The sequence below is a fragment of the Vulpes lagopus genome, chromosome 2, assembly GCF_018345385.1.
Source record: "Vulpes lagopus strain Blue_001 chromosome 2, ASM1834538v1, whole genome shotgun sequence".
NCBI lineage: Eukaryota > Metazoa > Chordata > Mammalia > Carnivora > Canidae > Vulpes > Vulpes lagopus.
The window spans coordinates 77,815,422-77,840,232 of NC_054825.1; the positions used below are offsets into that span (position 1 = coordinate 77,815,422).

Consider the following 24,811-nt stretch of genomic DNA (forward strand, 5'->3'; position numbering starts at 1 on the left):
CATTAGACAGGGCACTACTGCTAAGCAGGAGGTTCAATATTTGCATGCTCTTCTATTGTGAAAATGTAACAGTGACAGCACTGTGTCAAATTCTTTTCCCTCTAGAACTTTAACTCCATAGGAGAGGCATGGCTGACAGATGACTCCCCAACATCTGTGTTATGTACACTGCACAGCTGAGGAGCCCCGGATCACTGTCAGAACATCGCAGAGATGACCTGTGCCTTTCTTATGCCTTCTTCTTATCCCTGCCCACCCCCACAAACATATATATAAATATCTACAATACAAATTGTGCGATTTTTAACAAAATGTAAAAATGGCAAGACAGATTAACATAATTTATAGTCATTAAGCTGTTCACGTAGCAGCTCAACATATGTTGTATAAATGTCCTATACCGAATAATTTATCAGATCTGACACAGTGCACATCATATTGTTTTATTTAATACACTTACTACAATTTCATGGATCAAACATCACTTCTGAAAGCACAGAGAAAGCACTAGAAAATATTTATTCATCTCCCGTGATTTATTTTGATTACCCTTACAGCTACATGATAAAGTGGAACTCACAAAATTACAAGGTTAAGGTTTACACTGCTATTGCTTCATCTACTAAAATATAACAAATGGCTCCATGTCTGTGTTATATTTTACTTTCATTTAGTGTTAAGTGGTACACTAGGCTAAGCACTTAGCTGCCTACTGAATATTTTAATATTTTTAAATAGGACTTAAACATCCTGACCCAGACAGTGGGAGCTTAAGAAACAATCTTAGGAAAGAATAGCAAGTCCTTTGTAGGGAACTAGACAAAAATAGTACTGGCCAAAGTGAAGAAACACACTTTTAAGTTATCTCCTCCTCAAAAGAGATCATAGAGGGGCGCCTGGGTGGCACAATTGGTTAAAAGTCCAACTCTTGGGTTTGGCTCAGGTCACAATCTCAGGGTCATGGGATTGAGCCCTGAATCAAGGCTCTGTGCTCAGAGAGTCTGCTTGAGATTCTCTCTGCCTCTCCTTCTGCCCCTCCCACTAGTGCTCTCTCTCGCTCTCTTAAGTAAATAAATAAACCTTTAAAAAAAGAGAGACATCATAGAAATAAGCATCGGGCCCGTATTAGAAAGTTAGTAGGAATTCACTGACTGCACAAAGGGCCACAATAACATGGTAAGTTCTCAAGGAAAGAGTTGGAAGATAAAACGACAACAAAACACATGGCTCCTAACCTCGAGGAATTCACAATAAATCAAATAGAAAGCAAAATACAGGAATGTATACAATCCAAATGAACAGGTAAAAGTAACTACAGTGGTCAAAGCAAAAAAAAAATCTTGGTGGCTCTAAATCAATATTCATATATTCAAAGGACCAAAAAAAAAAAAAAGTAGGGGAGGGAGCAGAAGAGAGAGAGGGAATTAGACACTGCCACTGAAGACCAATTCATTAATCGGTTATTCATTAATTTTCCTTTAAAATGTTTCATCTGGAGACAGGCCTCCCAGACAAGGAAGATGAGATGAAAAAGAAGATATAAACATCAGAGATGGAAGATGAGAGTCTGAAGTAGTAAAGGCCACTAGAGCTCTTCAAGAAAAACACAAATGTTTCTTGGCCTGAACATTTTTGAGAGGACCATGAAAAACTTTACCAGGTCAAATGCCTTGGGAAAGAATACTAAGGAAAAGACAAAAACAAAAAACAAAACCTGTTTCAATTTCCAATAAACTGGTTTAAAATGTAGTTAAAATGAGATGAAGACAAGAAAAAGATCTTTCTCAGGAACTAAGGTTTGTTTCCTTTATGAATGAGAATCATCCCAAGATATCTACAAAATAATAATCTTCCCACAAGGATTACTCTCAGGTGCCTACAGAGCCTCTATCTGTTTCAAGGTGTAGACACTGCAGTCCAGAAGCAAGGCTTGTGCTTCCCAAAATCTTTACCTTACCATCCTGTGACAGGCGAGCTGACAGTCAATGAGATACTTCATGTGGAATAAAAAAAACATGAAGCCATATTATATTGTATTACAAGCCGGGTAGCAGAGTGACTTTAGATGAATAACAGGTTACTGTAAAAATACTGAAGGGTCTATCATACTGCACCCTCAGAAAGGAAAGATAAAGACTATGAAGTCAAATAGAGTTCAATATGAAAACAGTAAAGCTCCAATCTCCCAAAAGAAGAGAACGAATAATAGGAAAAATAATCTTGCCCAGTTTAATGCATGGTGATAAAGGCACCTGAAAACTCATTGGTAAAGAACAATTTAACCCTTGCAGCTTTATATCAGAGCAAAACCAGTTCACCAATATTGAAGGGTTGATCTGAAGACGAGCTGTAGCATTAACAGCCTTTAGAATGGGGGAGGGGGCATGCATCAAAAAAATTCAACAAGAGTTAATCGAGCTCATTGAAGAAAAGAACAACGGGTTTGAGTGTTGCAAATTCTTGCTGGGACCCCTATCATCACCATCCCTCTGGCATCTTATTTCTAGACAAGAAATATATTTTACCTTTCTGAGATTATTTTCTGGTTACAAGCCAACCATTATGAACCTTTCAGTGAATCACTGAATAGGGCACTTAAAGGGATAAACAATTATAAAAATAACTCTGTCACAAGTGCATACATTTTATTTTATTTAGTGATGTAATAAGCTTAGGGGCATATATCAGGTCCAAAATGGTCTTGGTCATTAATTTAAGCAATAAATCATAGGTCTTGCCAACAATGACGGCAAACAGATGCTAACAAGGAAATGTATTATTTAATATTGCCACGTGTTATAAAAATGTAAGTGTGTTTAAGACATGTCTTAAATTTTTATAATAATATGCATTTAATACATTACTGTTTTGACACATGCAGGAATCAGATTTATAGGTCCCATTCCGTAGCTTCTTCTTCTGTGAACATGAGAGCATATTCTGTATTTTTTTTTTAAACAAGAGGGGAACCCTTAAAGTGCATGCTTGCAATAATATCTAATTGGTTGTCTTGCTGTTTTGTAGTAAATAATGTCAACACTGAAACTCATTAAAAAGAATGAATCTACATACTTTGCCGGAATATAAAAACAGAACATTTTAAAATTACAATTTTTAAAGAAACATTATAGTCTAAGAAGAGCACTTTTGAATCAAGTTAGCAACTACTTTTTTTTTTCATTCATTTTGAGCTGTTCTGCATGGCACCAGACAAAAATATATTAAACTTGATTAATGAGTGAAGTTTAACATTAAAAAATGTGGAAGCAACTAGGTAAGAAAAATCCTAATTTATATCTTCATGCAAAAATCCTAACAATCAAACAGTATCTGAAAACACAAACTAATTTAAAATTGAGTCTATCCAAATTATGCCAAACAGTAATATTCTCCTTCTAATATTTCGTTTCTGATCAGAAGCCTGACATATCTTACCAGCAGGCTCAGCGCTCCTAGGGAAGGGGCTTGTGAGAGAAGGGAATTAGGGCTTAAGGAACTACTCAAAAGCCACATTAAAACAAAACAAAACAAAACAAAAAACCCACAAACCCAAGAGCTTCTTCTTTTTTTTTTTTTACATCAACAGGATGCCAACCCCACTAAAAGTGTTTTTTATTTGCACATTATTTTGTCTGAGTGTCCTTTTCAATCAACTCTCCCAACTGCCGGCATGGTCTTCCCCCTTTCTTATGTAGGCAAGAGTACATGCTTTAGAACACTTGAAGAGGCAGTGCTTGGAGTATGGAAACTAAATTTTCTTCATTAAATCTACTGAAGCAGATATTAAAAATGCATTTAATATACTGGCAATGGTCGGTGGGCACCGCTGACTGTGACAGGCCGGTTACTGATGATGTGCCGTCAGATGGCCTTCTCAGCAGGCGCCTGGGTCTCAGGCTGCTGAAGGACAGCAATATCTTCCCTTGTGTGTAAGCTCTATTCATCTCCCAAGTATTTACTAAATCACAGGCCTCTGCACACATAGCCCATGTTTCAGCGTATGCTAACAAATGATGGATGGCCTCGTCAATTCATTATGTCCTGAAAGCATGGTTTCCTGCCATTCCAATCATCAAACCTCAGTGCTTCAGAGCTGATCAGTCCCAGGGAATATATTTTGCAGGCTCGATTAAAAAAGTAGAAGTTCTTTCCATTAGAGTCTCTGACACTCTCTCCCGCCTGTTTGTTGCTTGTAACAATTATTTGGGCAGAATATTCACTAAGTATTCAGACAATATAGCACTGACAGGTTTGTTCCTGATGTTTGCTAAGGTGTAATTTACCTATGACAAAACAATTGAGATATTTATAGTGAAATTTATGTTTTAAAATAATTTTCCTTTTATGTACAACAAGAAAAACCTTAAAAATATTTTATATCACGTAATACTCTAACGCAAATGCATTAGTGGATGCATTTCAAAGCAACTTTCAAGGGAATAACCAGTCTCTAAATCATCTGAACCTTTTAAGACAATAATTCATAAGAGTTCTCTTAATTATAATCTAGATAAAGGTATAAACTACCTAAAAATTCTTCTGACAGTTCCAAAGTTAAGATAACAAGAGTTCAACTTGTCAAAGAAATTTCTTATCTATAGGAAGATATATTTTCATTTCCAAGGTTATATATGTCAGTAGGCTTTTCTTTAAGCCATAAGAACATTTTTATTTTTAGCTATGGCTTATCTATGGAACAGAAAATAATAGCACGCTTATACCTTTCACTCAGAAACAGTAAACTTTATAAATAAACAGACGAACTTATCACAACTAAACAGATAGCTGAGCTTTGAGGAAATGTGGTACTGTTAAAAAGCTAAACAACTTGCTACAAATAATCTCCTGAAAATACTAAAAATTAAGAAAAAAAAAAGTGCCAGACTCCCATTTGCCAATAGCTATGTAGGCTTAGAAGTACCCACAATCAGCATAAACTATGCCATTCACCCCAACCTTGACCTCGAGATTAAGCTCACTTTTATTGTGCACAAAGGTCACCTGTATTAGGTCAAAATTCAAAGTCCCTTGTCAGAAAAGGTTGATATATTCCAACCTTTCCTTCTCCATGCATCAAATTTTTCATGGTAAAGTCATATTCAGCAGACAGTGTATTCAGCAATTTATTGTGCCATTGTAATACGGTGCAGAATACAACTGTCCAAAAAGCTATAACATGAATAAAATATTTATCATGACAATGTACCAAATCTAGACTCCTTATAGACCCTTAACAAATGAAATAAAACTAACCAAGGCTTGCTTTCATACTTCAGAAGAGTTACAAGGCATTGTCCTCAATATACAATCCATAGTACAATTATGACTTTTCCATTACCTTTGGCTACAGGCAGTACCATTCAATTTTTTAAGTATTATTATATTATTGTTTTTTAAAAACACAATGATTTCTAACCGGTGTTAATACTTACTCTATTTCAATCTGGTCTAAGTAGCTTAAGTTGAAGTATGAAGTAGGTCTAAACCTAAAAGCCTCTCCTGACCTAGAACCTAGAAAATACGTTCTATAATAAACAGGATAGAAAAGGAAGAGGATGAATTACTATCTTGCCCAACTCATATTATTGCAACAATATGATCAGCAGAAGTGCACAAATAAGATAAATTAAGCAAATTCTCTGCAGGCAGCATTCTAGAATACATTGTAATTAATAATAACCAAAACTTAAGGGGCAGTAAATCTGTTTTCTTTAAAAAGTTTATGTAACTTCTTTGGGTTTATCACAAAGTCTTTTCATAATCAGTAGAATGAATAGATTTTAAGACTGTTTAAAAAAGCACTCATTCTTCAAATGTATTAATGCCTATATTAAACACTAACATCAGTGTTCACACTCATGTGATGATCTGGGGTGTCACCTTGCTAGCAAGGTAAGGCGGGAATGTAAAAAGAGTCCAGAATACGGGAATTTATATTTGAGGAGTAATTAGACAAGAAAATACTTAAAAATTCTCAGGTTTTCAACATTCCCACTTACTCTAGGGGGAAGAAGAGTCAATCTAAACCTACATATCCTCATCTGTCATCCCGAAAAATATCCCTTCTTTGTTGCCAGTATCATCTAAGGACTTTACTGGAATTGACCAAAAGTAGGTTTCCTATTATCTTGGGACTAAATGAAAAACACTTTGGAAACCTAGAAAATAAAAAGGCTGGTTTTAGGCAAAATTTTTTCAGTTCTGATGTCCTGAGTCTAATTATCATAAGCACAAATACAATTGCAATGAGCATCCTTAAATCAATAATGGTAACAATAACAGAAATAGCAAAAATTTATGCAGCACAGTATTAGGAACTATGCTACTCATTTTATAAGTACCACCCCATTTCAAGTTCATAACAATCCCATTTTATAAAGCACCAAAACATGAAGAAGTTACCCAAGTTCACCCAGCAAGTGAGTCATGAAGGCAGAATTCATATGTCTATTTCTAGAACCAAGTTCTTTAAGCCAATTTATAAAACTGCCTTTACAACAAAAAAACTGAACCGCCTCCTGGAGTTCCCAATAATGGGTTTTGCCTCCTATCGATTTATAAAATAATTAACCATAAGCAGAGAGAGCTAATAAACCACCCAAGGTCAAGCACAGGCTATGACAACTCTGCCAAACTCAATACCACTGGGCCAGCCCACTCATGTGGGCCTATTCCCACAAAGAATTTCTCTTGTCATTCTAAAATGCACATATTCTTGCCTAATGTTGTTAATTTTATTATCCATTTGTTTTAGCTGTACACTGTCAATTACTTTATTACTGACACTTTAAATGTAGAAAAGAAACACATGTGAACATGTGATAATTGAGTCTTTATAAAATTGTACAAAATCAAATTATAATCAACTGGGTATCTTCCCATTTGTTTTTCATTATAATTATAGATATGCTTTATTTTCTTTTTATACTGGAGTAACTGCCAACTGAAGATATAATGGCTAAGCTTGAAGTTTCTCAAAAAATAATTTCTGACATGATAAAAACCCTCAGGTATACCACTGGAACATTTCCAAATTCCTAGAGAGAGAGAAAAAATCACTGTAATATCCCTAAAGTTAACTAATTAATCTATTTTGAAAGGGATCCATTTTCCTTAAATGAGACATACATACATGGCTTTTTTTCTTTTTTAAACAAGCAGCATTTTCTTCAGGTCAGTTCAATCAAATGTCCATTATGATAAGTATCATAATACCAATAATACACCACGTACTGCTAAGGCTCACAACTGGCATTCTAGTTCCTGTACTAACTATAGTGGGGGAAAAGTATATGAGCCTTTTAGGAAAAAAAAAAGCTATTAAAAAAAAATCAGAATAAATTGGGTTAAAAGAATTCTGGAAAAGAACTGCTACAAGGCCATAATGTACAATGCAAAAGTCTCAAATCGGTGATGGTATGCAGTGGTGTGGGGGCTTAAGAAATGCCTTTGGTGGCAGTGGGCAGAGCCCAGGTTTGTTGCATGTTAGGCAATTTCTGTGGTGTTAACACTCCCACTGTGGCTGATTTTGAGCTCCTGATGTGTTTGTAGAGTCAGGAGAAGATACTTGTAATAAGCTCTCACAAGCCAGAAAGCTCCAGCTCCAGCACCCACTGGCTGCAGGCCAAATTCAGCCCAGAGACTTATTCTGTTTGGCCAGGAAGCCATCGGCCCAGTGTTTTTAAAAATTCCAACAAATTGATGACATTTAAAACTCAAGAGTATTTTTTCTAAAAAGTGATACAGCTGCTTTCTAGAGACTAAAAGACCTGGCAGCACTGGGCCCACATCCCTGCGCAACAACAGATGGCTGGCGTAAGGTTGTAGCTGCCATGTCAGTGCACAAAACTGTCCTTTCCCTTTGCCACCATCCCTACCAGGCCAGCTTCATTCATTCACTCCTTGTTGGTACCTGCCTGGCCCCTCAAAAGACAGGAATCTGAGATCTCTATTTAAAGAGCACAAAAGCAGAGTTTTATCTCCAGATGTGTAACTTTGTTCAAATCACCGGGTGGCACTCCTCCCTCGGTTCCTGCATCTACATTAACTGATTTGACTAGATGATTTCTAATTACTATCTCATTCCAACTCTCTATAAGTCACTGAATCTAAAAAAAAAAATAGGTGAGGTATACAGGTTTCTCTGGAGAAACTTTTGTGATTTGCACGGGAAGAGTCTCAAATATATCCACCATAGTGCAAATAAAAATTCAGATGTTAGGGATCCCTGGGTGGCGCAGCGGTTTGGCGCCTACCTTTGGCCCAGGGCGCGATCCTGGAGACCCGGGATCGAGTCCCACGTCGGGCTCCCGGTGCATGGAGCCTGCTTCTCCCTCTGCCTGTGTCTCTGCCTCTCTCTCTCTCTCTCACTGTGTGCCTATCATAAATAAATAAAAATTTAAAAAAAAATTCAGATGTTATAAATTGGAAGTTAAATATTATTTTATTTTTATATATGTATTCGAGTTGGCCTCAGGAAATAAAAATCTGGATAATGTTGACTTCACCGGTTAAGAAATGATGTTTGTGAGCTATTTGTTACATCTAGACTGTAGGAATCTGTGGGGGTTTTTAATGCTATACAACGAAGAGTCTCTCACATCCCCAGTCCATTTACTATCTTAGCTAAATGGGGCTTGAAGTGCAAGTTAATTTCAAGTTTTATTAGCTGTCCCTACCAATATTATCAGCAAAAACAAACAGCAGTGTAATATACCTTGAGCAAAAGATGGTATTAGCTTGGAAGAGTTACAGACAGAAATAAAAAAAAAAAATAGGAAAAATAAATCGCCAGTCTAATTTCACGTGATTGTAGAAAGACGCATTTAAATGACACCTTTACTCTCCCACGTCCCATCAACCAAGAAGGTTACCCCTACAAAGAGCTTTATTCCCCTACTAGTCTTAAATATCATCTTATAAATTAGAGAATCTCAGGAGGCTAAGGTGTGGCACAGGCATGAGCGACAAACCACAAAGAGATTTCACTCTGTGTTTCTATTCATCCTGGCACTGGTGTTGGGTGCCCATAACACTCCTAGATTAAATATACCCAGCTCTGACAATCCAAGAGTGATCACAAATATTCATGACAAACATAATTTATGAGACTGCTGAATATAAATGTGAATCTTTCATACCACTAGCCTGATTTGGGGAAGAGCAAGTCAATGAGCTACTAAGTAAGCTTAACCAAACACCCGCATCACAAAGCTTTTAGCCCTTTGCCATCCTCTCTAGTGCTGGCTGCCTATTTGGGGATGCCAACAGTCATTAAGTGATAACTCTTGTAAATATCAAGGGTGTGCTATGCCTCCTATTTCCTAAAACAGGATAAATACAAGATTAGAGTTTATATCTCATCCTTTCTTGAGCCTGGAGCAATGGACAAGTCTCAACAATAATAAAAATAAATATATGAGAAATATGAGTTATGTCTGAAGGAAAGGAAGGGTGATAATGTCCCATGGATGCTAAATCTTAGTCTTGTATAGGACTACCGCTCCCAGGACAACTTCAGAAAAAGCCCAAACTTTATACAGAATCACTCTAATTAGCAGAGGCCAGCACCTGGTTAGGGAAAGACCCAGTACTTATTTATTTGCCTGAATAACAGTATCAAACAACATGAATCCACTTGCTTTTTCCTCTGCTTGTACTGCTTTCTCACATCCAAAATATTTATTCCCATGGTCTTGAAGTCCTTTCTCTATGTTTAAAAGTTTTCAGACATTTTAGCAGCTGAATCTCAATACTTAAAACACATAAAGGAAATAAGTCTTAAGCTATTTTAACATTTTACTTCGGATAGAAAAATTGCAGAGCTCTCCATTATCTCAATGATACTTCAGGTGTTTATCTGGTCACAACCAGAATACCAAACTAGGTTAAAAGACAAACAAACAGAAAAACTTTATGCACTGTCCCCAAACCAGAAAGAACAGAAAAGATCAGCCCTCAGTAAAGAGAAAGTGCTTGAAAAAGGTGACATTATCAACCCTGTCACTGTTGTGACAAGCTTCCTTCCAAGAAGGAAGCTCTGAGTTATGACGAACGACTATTAACTCTTAAATACATTATATCAAGATGCCTCCTGAAAGGTAAGGATGAAAAGAAAAAGGAAAGTAGAGGCAGGTATTAGTTTCCCAAAGTGGCCAGGAAAAGGTTGGCCTTCTGACCAGCCACGTACTGTCTTAATACATAAGGCACAGACTGCTTCATGCTGGACTCAAAGCTCATGGAGCAAATCAGCCTAGAGTCAGCCCTCTGCTCCGTCCCCTGAGAAATGGAAACTCGTCAATCAATTAGAAGCTGTACCCCAACACCTTTACTGTATTCACTGTGTGCCAGCTCATGATATAAAGGAAAATTTATTCCCTACCCACCTCCCATCTGATCTTCACACTGGTATGTGACATTTCCATGTTTAGGTCACTTTTCCTACTTACTCTGGAAAAGTACTTGTCTATTGACTGTTTTAAGGAAAATTCAACCAATATGGCAAAACTGCACAAAATGTATAATAAAAACATACTGGTAAATTCAGTCAACATTTGCTGCAAGTCAAATAATATGATATTATTACCCTAAACATCTATTGAACATTTTTCTCCTAGGGAGATATATAATCCCTCTTTATTGTGTCAGTAAACATTCTGATAGGAGTTATTACTTACACTAAAGTTTGATGCCTGAATATAGACTTTAAGATGAAGTCCATAATCTAATACCATGGAAATTTCTCCCCTCAAACTAATAAGAAATAGAGTCAGCATGTGGATTCTTCTTAAGATGATATTATGTGAGATTTTCTCCAAATACTCCTTCAGAGAAATCCAGGCTCATCTCACTTTTGCAACCACGCAAATCCAAAAAAGCACAGAAATCTTTTTAAAAATGTTTTATTTAAATTCAATTTGCCAACATCTAGTATAACACCCAGTGCTCATCACGTGCCTTCCTTAGTGCCTGTCACCTAGTTACCCCATCCCCCCACTCACCTCCCCTTCCACAACCCTGTTTCCCAGAGGTAGGAATCTCTCATGGTTTGTCTCCTTCTCTAATTTTTCCCACTCAGTTCCCCTCCTTTCCCCTTTCACTATTTCTTATATTCTACATATGAGTGAAACCATGTGATGACTGTCCTTCTCCGATTGACTTACTCCACTCAGAATACCCTCCAGTTCCATCAATGTTGAAGCAAATGGTGGGTATTCATCCTTTCTGATTACTGAGCAATATTCCATTGTATATACAGACCACATCTTCTTTATCCATTCATCTGTCAATGGACACCGAGGTTCCTTCCACAGTTTGGCTACTGTGGACATTGCTGCTAGAAACATTGGGGTGCAGGTGTCCCGGCGTTTCACTGCATCTGTATCTTTGGGGTAAATACCCAGTAGTGCAATTGCGGGGTCATAGGGTAGCTCTATTTTTAACTTCTTGAGGAACCTCCACATTGTTTTCCACTGCACCAGTTTGCCTTCCCCTTTCTCCACATCCTCTCCAACATTTGTTGTTTCCCGTCTTGTTAATTTTAGACATTCTCACTGGTGTAAAGTGGTATCTCATTATAGTTTTGATTTGTATTTATTTCCCTGATGACAAGTGATGTGGAACATTTTTTCATTAAGGCATCTGATAAAAGCACAAGGTCCTCTATACTTAACCTTAACCTATACCATAACCTTCCAGAAGAGTCTTAAGAGGCTACAATGCAACAAAAAAATTAAAATCTGAAATCTTATTGAATTAAAAATCATATTTTAAAAGATGACTAAGGGAAATACAGGAAATAATCATATTATTTCCTTAGGCCACTTTTTAGACCAATTTCTTTTCCAATTTGCACTAAAGATCAAAATAGAAATACTCCTAGATATATTTCCTAAGTATGAGTAATATTTTCGAAGGCCATGTAAATTAGTCATATTTCCTTGGCAAAACCACCAAAAGAATTTCCAGCTCAATAAAAGGCTGACTTTTTCTTCTAACTATTCTCACTCATTATTCTAGAACTCAGGTGCAACATGGCATTATCAAAAGAATAGAAAATTGACCACAAACTGAGAACCAAATATCAATTCATCTGAGAGAACAAAGCAAATAGGAGTAATCTTCCAATTTAAGTAAATCAGTATTAATTACAGACTACAATGTGCTACTGTAATTCTTAAAAATCAATGCATCTGGGTTCAAAAGTTTGTTTTGTTTTGTTCTTTATAAATGACATTATGTATTACTATCAAAGACTTAAGACAAGTTTCTGATATCTGGGCCATATTCAACTAATGATTAAATCCATGTGTTCAGAGCCATATATATAATCAACTGATCTGTATCAAAGCAAAATTTTGTTTTATATGTTTCAGGAGGTTACTACTCAGACATTTCTTCTACTGTTGGCCGTCTACTAAATTCTAATAATAACAATAATCATATTTATCATCCATTTACCATACTTACCGGAACATCTACACTATGTTAAGTGTTTTTACATGGCTTATTTAACTTAATCCTCACCACAGACTTAAGGAACTGAACAGAGAAGAGGGAATAAAAGTAGTAAGAGTAAGAAACTGGAGCCAGACTCTGCCTGGGTTTGAATCCCACTTCTACTTGGTAGCAGTGGAGCTCTGTCCCTTCTTTAAGGCAACTGTGACTCACATAAGAAGAGGCAAAGCCAAGTCATTCCCCAAGAACAAATTGTTACAGGAAGCAAAAAACAATGGAATACAAGACTCCCCACGGGAAAAGGGGACAGCTTAAAATGCATCACTGGAGGTGAACTTTATTCAAAAAAGGATAACTGCAGTCAAACAACAGCACCAAATTAAACTAAACCACTCTACACAAATAGAAAACTTAAATAAAATTGTGCTTGTCCCAAACAAGTCTCTTAGTTACTCCACTCCTAACCAGACCAGACCCTAGGTCCACCATCAAGTAGCACTAAGTCCTACCCTGGCAAATCCACAAGAGAGCCAGCCCTAACTCCAGTTCTCAGATAAAAGTAGGTGAATATCTCAAGAAAATAAACCAACTCTACTGGTTTAAATATAGAGAGCCCATCCAAACAAATCCTTAATTACCTCTAGTGAGATTTCTCTACAAACAGCCTCACATGAGTGAATGGTTACCTAAACTGTAATCCAAGAGTGGGAAAACAATAGATATGGTGGGCCAAGACAAAAAATCATACTTAAGAATGGGGAACACATTCTTAGAAACACCCAAGCCAGGATCCCTAAGGGAAAAGATAAAGCAGTAAGGTAAAGACTCTTATTTACTTAGAGATATATGGTATCAAGAATTTGACACATGACTTATTGGTATAGGCACCAATAGCAACCAAATAACTAATGCTTGACAAGGGAACTCAGGGAAAAATTAAATTTGTGCCAAAAGGCTGTTTACCAGAAAAAGAATTTCCAACCGAGTCATATCTCCTCAATGAAACCCACTTGACTAAACATTCAGGTACTAAGTGTTCCACAAATCCTTTGGTTTCTAACATTCTGTGATTCTAATGTGTCTTAAACTCTTTCCGCAGGCTAGAAGTTATTCAAAATTAATTACTGAAATGTCCTGTTTTCTAAAAAATACTCAAATAGTGCCACAGACATAGCACACAGTGAATGATTACAGACCAAATGCTATGAGAGGTGAATGAACTCTGCAAGTACCAGTGAAAATCATGAGCTGACTGTGCGATGGACTGTTTCACATGAAATGGTGGTAGCAGATGATATTAGTTGAAAGAGCATTCCAGTGAGAGAAATAGAAAATCACCATTAGGCAAATACAGGTAATAACTATTTCAAGAAAGAGCCACTGATGGATGCTAATATCAATAGAAAAGTGTGATATGAGAAAAAAAGGATATTTGCATAGACTCAAAGGATATCCCCACAAAGTAATTATTGGAAAGGGAATAGTAGTAATTTTATAATGGAGAAACTTGGCAGACATTACACCTTAACCAAATGAATAAGGTAAACCTTACCAGCAATAAGACATATGAAGAGTCATGTACCCCGATATGATGTACTGAAAGGGTACATTAGCACTTCTGGGATATTTTTGCCAAAAAATCTGTGCCCTCAATCTAATCAGGAGAAAACATCAAGTACAAACATAGGAACACCCTACAAAATAATTGACCAGTACTCTTCAGAACTGTCAAGATCATAAAAGACAAAAAATAATGGTAAGGCACAGCCACCAACTAGAGAAGCCCAAGAAGCCATGACAACTAAATCTAATGTGTGATCCTGGAATAGAAAAGGGATGTTCATGAAAAAACTAGCAAAGTTCAAAACATGTCTGCAGATTAATTAACCAAACTACATTAAAATTAATTTCCTGATTTTGACAATTGTACTAAAGTTATATAAGATGTTAACACTAGGGGAATCTGTATGAAGGGCATATGGGAATTATCAAAGAAGGTCATATATGTATATATATGACAATAATAATTACAATTACATACATATACACACACACACACACACACACACACTGTTTAGGCAGGAAAAAGATGTAAAATATAACCTGATTGGGCTGGGGGCTTCTACCTGAATACAGAGGTCCAGGAAATAAGCTGAGAGATGCAAATCAATGAATGTATCCTCAGCAAGTTCTTACAGTATGCCCTATATTTTGGGGCCCAAAGGTTCCATTACCTGTAAAACTACAGAACAGAAAAGAACAGACTGAGGGTGAACTTTGGAGTTGTACAATATTAGACATCATAAAGCCCTATCCCTTCATTTTAAATTGGACGATTATAAAACCAGAGACGTTAAGGTGACTGCCCCGGCTCCACATAGTGACTTATAAAGACACGAACTTGTAATTTCAGTGAAAACAAAGAAGTTATGGAGAGGTGAAGCTAGCAAAACCCACAGTCGGGGTTGGAGGTAGAGATGAAGCTAAATCTTTACCTTTGAGTATAATACTAAAATACATTTCAGCTAGACAGATTAAATAATTAATAAGAAAGCCACAAAGAATCTCAAAGAAAATTTAAGTGAAGATATAGTTTCAATATCTTAGGAGAGGGCTTCCTCAGCATAAAAAGAATAAAGTTAAAGCATATAAAAAATAGAACAAGGGGCACCTGGGTGGCTCAGGTCATGATCTCAGGGTCCTGGGATCGAACCCCACATTGTGCTCTCCACTCAGTGGGAGCCTGCTTCTCCCTCTGCCTTTCCACCCACCTCCCTACCTTGTGCTCTCTCTCAATTAAATAAATAAAATCTTTAAAAAAAATAAGTAAAATAAAACAAAAAATATAACAATATTTAAAAGCAAACAACCTGCAACAGACATCATATGTAAAGGATCAACAACCTTAACATATGCAGATCACTAAACAATGACATATCAATAAACAAAAATATATATATACTGTTTACCTTTTAACATTCCAGTATAAAATTAGAGGCAAAGGACACCAGGCAGGTAACTCAAGAAAAAGAAAATTAAATGGACAATAAACAACTGGAGAAGTACACAATGCATTATAATAAAAAAATGCATGTTACAAAATGTCACTCTTGATTGATCATATTTTTTTTTAAAGATTTTATTTATTTATTCATGAGAGAGAGAGAGAGGCAGAGACACAGAGGGAGAAGCAGGCTCCATGCAGGGGGCCTGATATGGGACTCGATCCCAGGACCCCAGGATCATGCCCTAAGCCAAGGCAGACGCTGAACTGCTGAGCCACCCAGGCATCCCTTGATCGATCATATTAAACATTAAATAATGACACTCTTTAAAGTTTCAGAGACAGATACTCCCATGAATTAGTGGGGTTTTTTTGTTTTTGTTTTTGTTTTTTTGTTTTTTGAGAAGGAGAGAGGAAGGGGACAGGCAGAGGGAGAGGGAAAGAATCTTAGGCAGGTTCCAGGCCTAGCTAGGAGCCCAAGGAAAGGAGAGGGGCTCCATCTCACAACCCCGAGATCAGGACCTGAGATGAAAACCAAAGAGTCAAAAGCTTAACTGACTCACTCAGGCACCTCAGTATTTTGACAGTTACATTTTTGATAGTAATTTGTCAATATACACCAAAATCCTTCAAAACATATATATACTCTTTGATTTGAAACAGCTCATGATTGTCAAACTGTGGTCATTGGGCTCCAATGGACTCCTGGAGTCCCAGGTGTCCCCTCTTGGGGGTCCACAAAGTCAAAATTATTTTTATGGAAATAGTAAGACATGATTTGCCTTTTCCCCTGTGTAAAATTTGCATGGATAGTGCAAAAACAATAGTGGCTAAAACTGACAGCTCCTAAACAGAAATTAAGGCCAAGCAAACTGTTCTAGGAGTCACTATAAAGTGTACTGTCACACACTTGCAGGACAAAAAAAAAAAAAAAAAAGAGAGAGCCAATTTGGGACTCCTGGTTGGCTTAGTTGGTTGAACATGCAACTCTTGGGTAGCCCGGGTGGCCCAGCAGTATGGCGCCGCCTTCGGCCTGGGGTGTGATGCTGGAGACCCGGGATTGAGTCCCACATTGGGCTCCCTGCATGGAGCCTGCTTCTCTCCCTCTCCCTCTCCCTCTGCCTGTGTCTCTGCCTCTCTGTTTGTCATGAATAAATAAATAAAATATTTAAAAACACACACACACACACACACAACTCTTGATCTCAGGGTAGTGAGTTCAAGTCCCGTGTTTGGTACACAGTTTACTTTAGAAAAAAAAAAAAAAGGTTAGTTTCACATAAGAGTATCTTAAGATTCACTTACTAATTTTATTAAATCTCAACCCTTGAATATGTGTCCTTTTAACATTCTATATGACCAAATAAGAAGCAAATACAAAGCACTTTTACTGCATATCTAAGAATGATGGCTGATTCAAGGGAGAACACTTACATGATTGCTGGTGAGCTGAACTAGCAACTTTTTCCATGGGATACCATTTTTACTTGAATGAGCAATGAACAAAGTATAATTATTTAGATTTGGGTATCTGGAAGACATTTTCCCAAAAATAAACAATGTGAGCTTGTCACTTCAAAGAAAACAACTGATAATATCTGCTGCAATGATAAAATGTGAGCTTTCAAGAGAAAATTCAAATACTGGAAAACTTCTGCTCCCATCACCATAACCTTGACAGCTTCAAATCTTACATACTTTCCTGATGAGATCAGTGGGGATATTAATGAATGTGATTTTTTAATGCTATATAATGAAAGGCGACATTTCGAAGATCTGCATAACTCACTACCAACATTTTACAAACAATGCATGGATGATAAAAAATCATCCAAAATTCAAAATGCATGGGTGAAAGATTCACTCAAAGTTCAAGACAGGCCAGCAGATCGTAATATAACCGAGTGAAAAGCTCCATGATATGGTTTCACGTTCTACATTGCAATTAACCTTTGAGAAAATACCATTTGTTAGGTTTTATGTGTAACAAAAATATCCACAATTATCTAAAAAGCCTATTAAATCATTCTTCTCTTTTCCAACTACATCTGTCTGAGGCTAGAGTTTCTTCATATTCCATAATCAAAACAACATATTACAACAAGTTGAATGCAGATGCAGATGTCTTGCTTCTATTTAAGACAGCCACTAAAGTGATCTGCAAAAGTGTAAAACAATGCCATTTTCTCACTACTTTTTCAGAAATGATGGTTATCAATCATAAAAATATGTTAATACATAAAGGGTTTAGTATCGTCATTTTTAAATAAATAAGAATTTTTTTTAATTTCCCAATTTCAATTTATATTTTGGTAAATATCAACAAATGTAATCTACATAAACAAAAGTTCTTTGGGGTACTTCGAGGCTTATTTAGAATATAAAAAGATCTGGAGACCAAAAAGTTTGAAAACTACTGATACAGTCACTGATACATTTGTGAATGTAAAGTAAGAAAATAAGCAAAAAACTTGGCATTACATAACAACTGTATCAGAAAATTAGGAAAAAAAAAACTTCGTGTCCAATAAGTGGATGATACATATAGAATGTGATATTATTATTTATTTGAAAATCGTGAAGAATTTTATGAGAAGTGCTCACAATATGTTAAGTAAGAACAGGAACACCTACAAACTAGATTAGTAGGGACAGTACTACACTAAAAAAAAAAAAAAAAAAAAAAAAGACTACAAGGAAATATATAAAATGTTAAAATAAATTTTCTGGGCCATGCAATTATGAACAATTTTTCTTTACTGAGCATGCATAACTTTTAAAATCAGGAAAATAAAATTTTTAGCAACTTTTAAAAAAGCATTTCAGTACTGGGGTGCCTGTGCAGCTCAGTCTGGTAAGTGTCCTCCTCTTGATTTTGGCTCTGGTCATGATCTCGAGGTCAGGAGATCAAGCCCTGCTTCAGGGTTCACATCAGGCATGGAGTCTACTTGTGTTTCTCTCTCTCTCTCTCCCTCTCTCTGTGCCCCATCCCCCACCGGGCTCATGCCCGTGCATGCTCTCTCTCTCTCTCATTATATCAAATAAATAAAATCTTAAAAACAAAAACATTTCAGTACTTCAATTTTCTTTGGAATTCAGTGTATGTGAATACCACCAAAAAACAATTGTCACTGTTATTATTAATATGAAGATTAATCAAAGCAGCCTAGTGTAAAACTCTGAAGTGAAAGTCAAGAAGCCTGTATTCTACATTGTTTTACCATTAAACATCTTTGGGATTTTGACAAGTCACTTATTTGAACCAGCAGCAATTATTTATGAGGTCCTTATCTGAGTGACTAGTAAAATGAACTATCCAATCTTAAGGTTGTTCAAGGCCTTTGCAACAACCACCCATTGTAAAACAGTACCATAATGAAAACTGTGAAGTCAACTCCAAAAATCACATTGTTAATAGAATTTCCACTCATGGTGCTAAATGACCCTTTAATTCATTCTTTTGCAGAGTAGTAGCACAGACTCTCTAAATCAAGTTTCCAGTGAAAGAAGAGTTAGTTATTCCCTGAATGGTATTTGGGAACATTGAAAAATATTTGGTCATATCATGAATAGGTAAAAAAAAAGAAGAAAGAAAGAAAGAAAAGAAAAGAAAAGAAAAGAAAAGAAAAGAAAAGAAAAGAAAGAAAAAGGTGCAAGAGAATAGGCAAGAGAGCATGGTGCCCCAAACGAAGGTCACCCTTCATCAGTGTACTTCCTAAGTCCTCCATATGCGTATGGGGATGTTACCTCTAATGGAGAAGACAAAGGGGGAAAAAAAAAAAAGATAAAGAGATGGGGGAGAAGAGGAGAGGAAAAGAAAGAAAATCAAAGACACAGTAGTAATATGAGACCATAACAAGAGCAGAAGAAATGTATGCTCCATCTTCGAACTGCCCAGAAAAATCTACCTAATCCCTCAGCTAACCAACTCTCCCCCCCTTCATTGCTCACTAGCAGAGCTGGCAAGAGTGAATGAAAATTAAACTCCAATTTGTCAATTTTGCTCCTTGTTCACAAGTCTGATAAAAGAAAAAAAATCTTAAAAACAATCAAAGGGAAAATATTGTCTTTAATTATATCTGGGTAATGTTAAAAACAGGTCCCTTCGGGGATCCCTGGGTGGCGCAGCGGTTCGGCGCCTGCCTTTGGCTCAGGGCGCGATCCTGGAGACCCGGGATCGAATCCCACGTCGGGCTCCCGGTGCATGGAGCCTGCTTCTCCCTCTGCCTGTGTCTCTGCCTCTCTCTCTCTCTCTGTGACTATCATAAAAAAAAAAAAAAAACAGGTCCCTTCATTTAACAGATGAGGAAAACTGACTCCTTCAAAAAACTGAGGTCATAAAGGAACTTTAATTTACCCTTCAATTTGCACTTTATTCATACCAGTGATCCGATCATCTCTCTTTCTTCAAGAAAACACTTCTTTGGTGATTATCTGTGCAAGAGTGGGAAGCATGAAATACACCTGTAATGTGTACATGTACGGTTGACAAAATGACCAGTGTTGACCCAAAAGTGGGATCCCTAGGGCACCAGTCTCTGACTGGACTGAGATCACCCCTTGGGATCACAATTGCTCCAGAGAGTCAAGGCTGCACAGCTGGAGGACCTGTGTGGTCCCTTGTTTCCAGGGGCCAATGGAAGAGTGTCCTCCATTTCCTCCTTCTGAATCTAGAATTTTATTTTTCAAAGACTCCACTTATTTACTGATTCCTGAGGGGCGCAGAAAGAGGCTGCGACACAGGCAGAGGGCGAAGCAGGCTCCCTGTGGGGGCCACGACCCCTGCATCACCACCTGAGCCGAAGGCAGATGCTCATGCACTGGGCCACCGGGGCATCCCTGGGCATCCCTGGGCATCCCTGGACCTAGACTTGCATCTCCACTTTGGAAGGGCCCTGCCGCGCATCCTTCAGTCATTCCTCTCCTGCCAATTAAGCAGGCGTTTGCAAAGTGCCTACTACGTGCAGCCGTCACCTAGAGCACACCAAGTTCTGCATGAACCTTTGCAGACTTGAATTTAAGTTCTGCATGGACCTTTGCAGACTTGAATTCAACTTCAAGGCCGCGGGGGGCTGCCAGGGATGCGCCCACCGGGGTCTGCCCGGGAAGACGGGTGACCCCGTGCACACCCCTGATGCGTCTGACCTAAGCCCGGGCTCGCCCGCCGGCCCGCGTGTGACACGTGGCTGCGAAGCCCTGGCCGGGTGCCCGGCGGGTCAGGGGCCGGGCGAGCGGAGAGGCGGCTACTTACCTGGGGAACATCTGCTTCAGCTTCCTCAGGCTCTGCCTGGTGGGCGGCACGGACACTAGGCACTGGGCTATCTCGTCGTACTGGGCTTTGGTCAGTATCATGTTGGGCCAGGGACTGGGGAGTGGCGGGGACAAGGGGGAACACCCGGGCTGCAGCAGCCGCGGTGCCCGGAGACGAGGCTGGGCACACAGCGGCACGGCGCCGGGTCCTAGTCTGTTTGGGCCTGCACCCCTGCACCCCTGCACCCCTAACTGGCTGCACGACTTAGGCTTCACCCGGCGGCGCGGCGCGGCGAGGCGCGGCGGGGGACTGGCTGCAGCCCCGCTTGCCCTACCTAGGCCTTCTGAGCAGCCGCAGTGGGACCGGCCGAAGGCAGCCGGCGGCCATGATGGTTAAGGGCAAAACAACCAGGAAGTAGCTCCCCCCGCGGAGGCGGAGGCGGCGGCGGCGGCTGCGTCGCTGCGGGCCGCTGTCCCGGCTGCGCCCACCGGGATCGAACCTGGTCCGTCCGCGGCCTCCGCGGTCTCCCCGCTGCCAGAAGTCGGCGAGCCGCCAGCGCACAGGCCAGTCGGCAGGGCCCCCCCACGAGCCCCGGGCTGGAGCCCGGGAAAGCGACGCGATTTGAACACGCTTCCCGGGCGCGGCGGCGGCGGCGCGGCTGCAGCCCGAGGCCCCGAGTCGCCGCGGCCTCGCGGGTGTGGACCGCCGCGGGCCCGTGCTGATGCGCTCAGGGACGCCGCGGCTGCCGCAGCCCGTGCGCGAGGCCTGCGCGGTCCTGCTGGGGGGGACACGACAGGGCGCACGCGCGACGCCGTGGGGAGGCCGGGGCAGGGGCCAGGCCGTGGACGCGGCGGGGATGACCGCGGCTCACCCGGCTGCGCCCCGGACTGCGGGACGCGCCGGGAGACGTGCGGCGCGGGACGAGCAGTCAGATCTCTGCCCGCCGAGGCTTTCTTTTCTTTTTTCTTTCTTTCTTTTTTTTTGACATCAGGCCTTTAATTAATCCCTTTTTTTAAAAAAAAAGATCTGGTTCCAGTGGCCTGAGTGGCTCAGTCACTTAAAGGTCGGCCTTTGGCGCAGGTCGAGACCTCAGGCTCCTGGGATGGAGCCGGGCCTTGGGCTCCCAGACCGGCCTCGAGGCTGCATCCTGCTCTGCCCCTGCCCCGCTCCACCCAGCACTCCGCACGCACAATCTCTCTTCTCTCGTAAGTAAGTAAGTAAGTAAGTAAGTAAGTAAGTAAATAAACAGATAGATAGATAAAATCTTAAAAAACAACAACAAAAAAAAAAAACACCCTCTCCACCCCAGCACTCCCCATGCACAATCTCTCTTCTCTCACAAATAAATAAATAAATAAATAAACAAACAGATAGATAAAATCTTAAGAAAACAACAACAAAAAAACACCCTCTCCACCCCAGCACTCCCCATGCACAATCTCTCTTCTCTCATAAGTAAGTAAGTAAATAAATAAATAAATAAAACAAACGGATGGATGGATAGATAGATAGATAGATAAAATCTTAAAAAAAAAAACAACAAAAAAACACCCTCTCCACCCCAGCACTCCCCATGCACAATCTCTCTTCTCTCACAAATAAATAAATAAATAAATAAACAGATAGATAGACAAAATCTTTAAAAAACAACAAAAAAAACACCCTCTCCACCCCAGCACTCCCCATGCACAATCTCTCTTCTCTCATAAATAAATAAATAAATAAATAAATAAATAAATAAATAAACATAGATAGATAAAATCTTAAAAAAAAAAACAACAAAAAAAACCACCCTCTCCACCCCAGCACTCCCCATACACAATCTCTCTTCCCTCATAAATAAATAAATAAAAAATAAACAGATAGATAGATAAAATCTTAAAAAAACAACAACAACAAAAAAAAACCACCAGGTTCTTAGAAGGCCATGTGTCCTGTTCTTTTTCAAATTTTAACATTTTAAGCAAAGAAAAGGTGTTTCCATTTTAAAGTGGTCATTCTATTTTTTTTTTTTTTTAAATCTGGAATAAGGCCTTGGAAATTTAGTTTAGATATGCTTTCTTGGATAAATGTCTTAATCCATCTAAGCCTTAGTTCCTTTGTCGGTAAAATTGATTTTTAATTCATGGCCCGAGAGAGTGTTACTTTTCAGTGTAGTCATTAAGCGTTAAGAGTTGGCAAGGCCACAGTTGGCACTAAATAAGTTGGCACAAGGAACAGATAGATTCCTTAGCATAGCATCCTCCAGGTAGCCTCTGTTAGATAAATAGCCTTTGTAAGACCACTTGACAATGGTAGGTGATAGGGATGTGGCTGTTGAGGACAGATTGTTTATTCTCCACACATTCACTCACTTAATCTTGGTAATTTCCTATGAAGCAGGCACTATTGCCGTTACCATCCTCCTTCTCCCTTTTGTGCAGGGTGAATAAACTGAGGCCTGGAAAGGTTAGGTAACTTTCCTAAAGGTCACGAGAACAAGTAAGCAACAGGCGTAGAGTTTAAACTCTTGAAAGTTGGTTCCAGGGTCTGTGGTCTTGCCAACTCTTAATGCTTAATTACTTACACAAAAAAGTAACACTCTCTTAGGCCAAAGGTTAAGGAATTTTTTTTTTTTTTTGGAACAATCCACATTTCAAAGAACCTTATAGACCAGGTTTTAAAAAAGCTTCACCACTTTATTTTCCCAGGCATCTCAAAATCCAGTATCACCAGCGAACCCTGAGTTCAGCAACCAAAGTTTTGTTTTGTTTTTGTTTTTAATATTTACATCAGAGTGGGTTTTTTTTTTTTTACCCCCATATGCTTTGCATCTAGCCCTGGTTGTGTGACATTAGTACATAACTATTTATTTATGGCAGCGTGGCCTGGAGTTGCCACCTGGCTAGTTTGTTGCTGACCCTGCCATGACTTTTACATGAAAGCTAGTTGACGATAAGCAGACACCACTTGATCCCCCATTCCATTCTCCTTCCCCACTTCACTCTTTGCAATTCACAGCCAACAGATTTTTATAGAAAACATCAGTTCAAGGATGTTTGCACTAGTTATTTTTTATGGTAACTCTTCTCTCTGGCTCTTGTCCTGTATTCACCCTCACAACCGTTCAGGAAAAAGCCAGGTTTGTTTTTCTGCTTTTTATTTTTAACATGCTGGCAGTTTACAATTTTGACCCAAATCCAGTAGATTGTTTAGAGTTAGCACCAGGGGAAAAGCACAGTTATGTTGCTGTTTTCATTGGCAGTGACAGTAGTGTTGTTTATTAAGCACAAAATAGAAGCAAAGCAGAAAAACGGCCGTGGTGGTGGTGGTGGTGTTTAGGTGTTATTATTATTTTAATGTGAAATGCTCAGAATAAGACCATTATTCCTTTGAGGCTTCTTTCTCCTCTCCTTGTCCTCCCCAACATTTCTGCCTCATCTCTCACATCACACTACATGCCCCTCATCCACCATGTTTCTTCTAGAGCTGCCTTTCCATCTTTGAAGGTCCCCTACTGTTTCTCAGTCAGTAGGTAGGCAATACCAACCACTGGCTCAGTGAAGTACATCATGAAATGAAAGCAATACCAAAAAAAAAAAAAAAAAAGGAAGAAGAAGAAAAGAAAGAAAAAGAAAACAATACCAAACTAAAAACACAAAGAACTGGATAACCTATTTCAAATCAGTCATCAGTTGTGTGACTTTGAGCAAATGACAGCCTCTCTGATCCTGATTGTAACCCCAAGAAATGGAACTTTGTGGTTCTGGTAAAGAGCAAGAATCTACAGACATGAAAAATATGTATGAAATTGTAGAAGGAAAATGTGTCAAAGTGGGGAGTAACACAACTCTCTCGAAGAACCCAGCCCTGAAAGATGGGCTGGAGTAAATGGCTTGGCCAGATTTCTTTCTGCCAATTCCTGGATGCTATGAATGATGAACAATTGTAAAGGAGTGTGGGGTTTGGCAGGGAGGCATCAGAAGGTCATTTCAAGAAGAGTGCTAAACACAAAGGACTAAAAATAAGAATGAGCCAAGTCACGCGCATGGGAAAAGTTATTCTGGCTGAAGCAAAGAGTTCTAGGCAGAGCGAGAAGTTGGAGATGCTTGACCTTGGGA

General features: G+C 39.0%; 1 protein-coding gene across 4 annotated transcripts in view; it reads right to left on the reverse strand.

Moving 5' to 3' along the window:
• Nucleotides 1–21,013, reverse strand: part of CDIN1 (CDAN1 interacting nuclease 1) — a 225,512-nt gene extending 204,499 nt beyond the window's left edge. For all 4 annotated transcript variants that reach the window (XM_041743808.1, XM_041743810.1, XM_041743811.1 and 1 more), the window contains exon 1: nt 20,712–21,013. In XM_041743808.1, the coding sequence (XP_041599742.1) occupies nt 20,712–20,812 (101 nt within the window). In that variant the 5' untranslated portion in view covers nt 20,813–21,013. The remainder of the gene's footprint in view (nt 1–20,711) is intronic.
• Nucleotides 21,014–24,811: the final 3,798 nt, after the last annotated feature.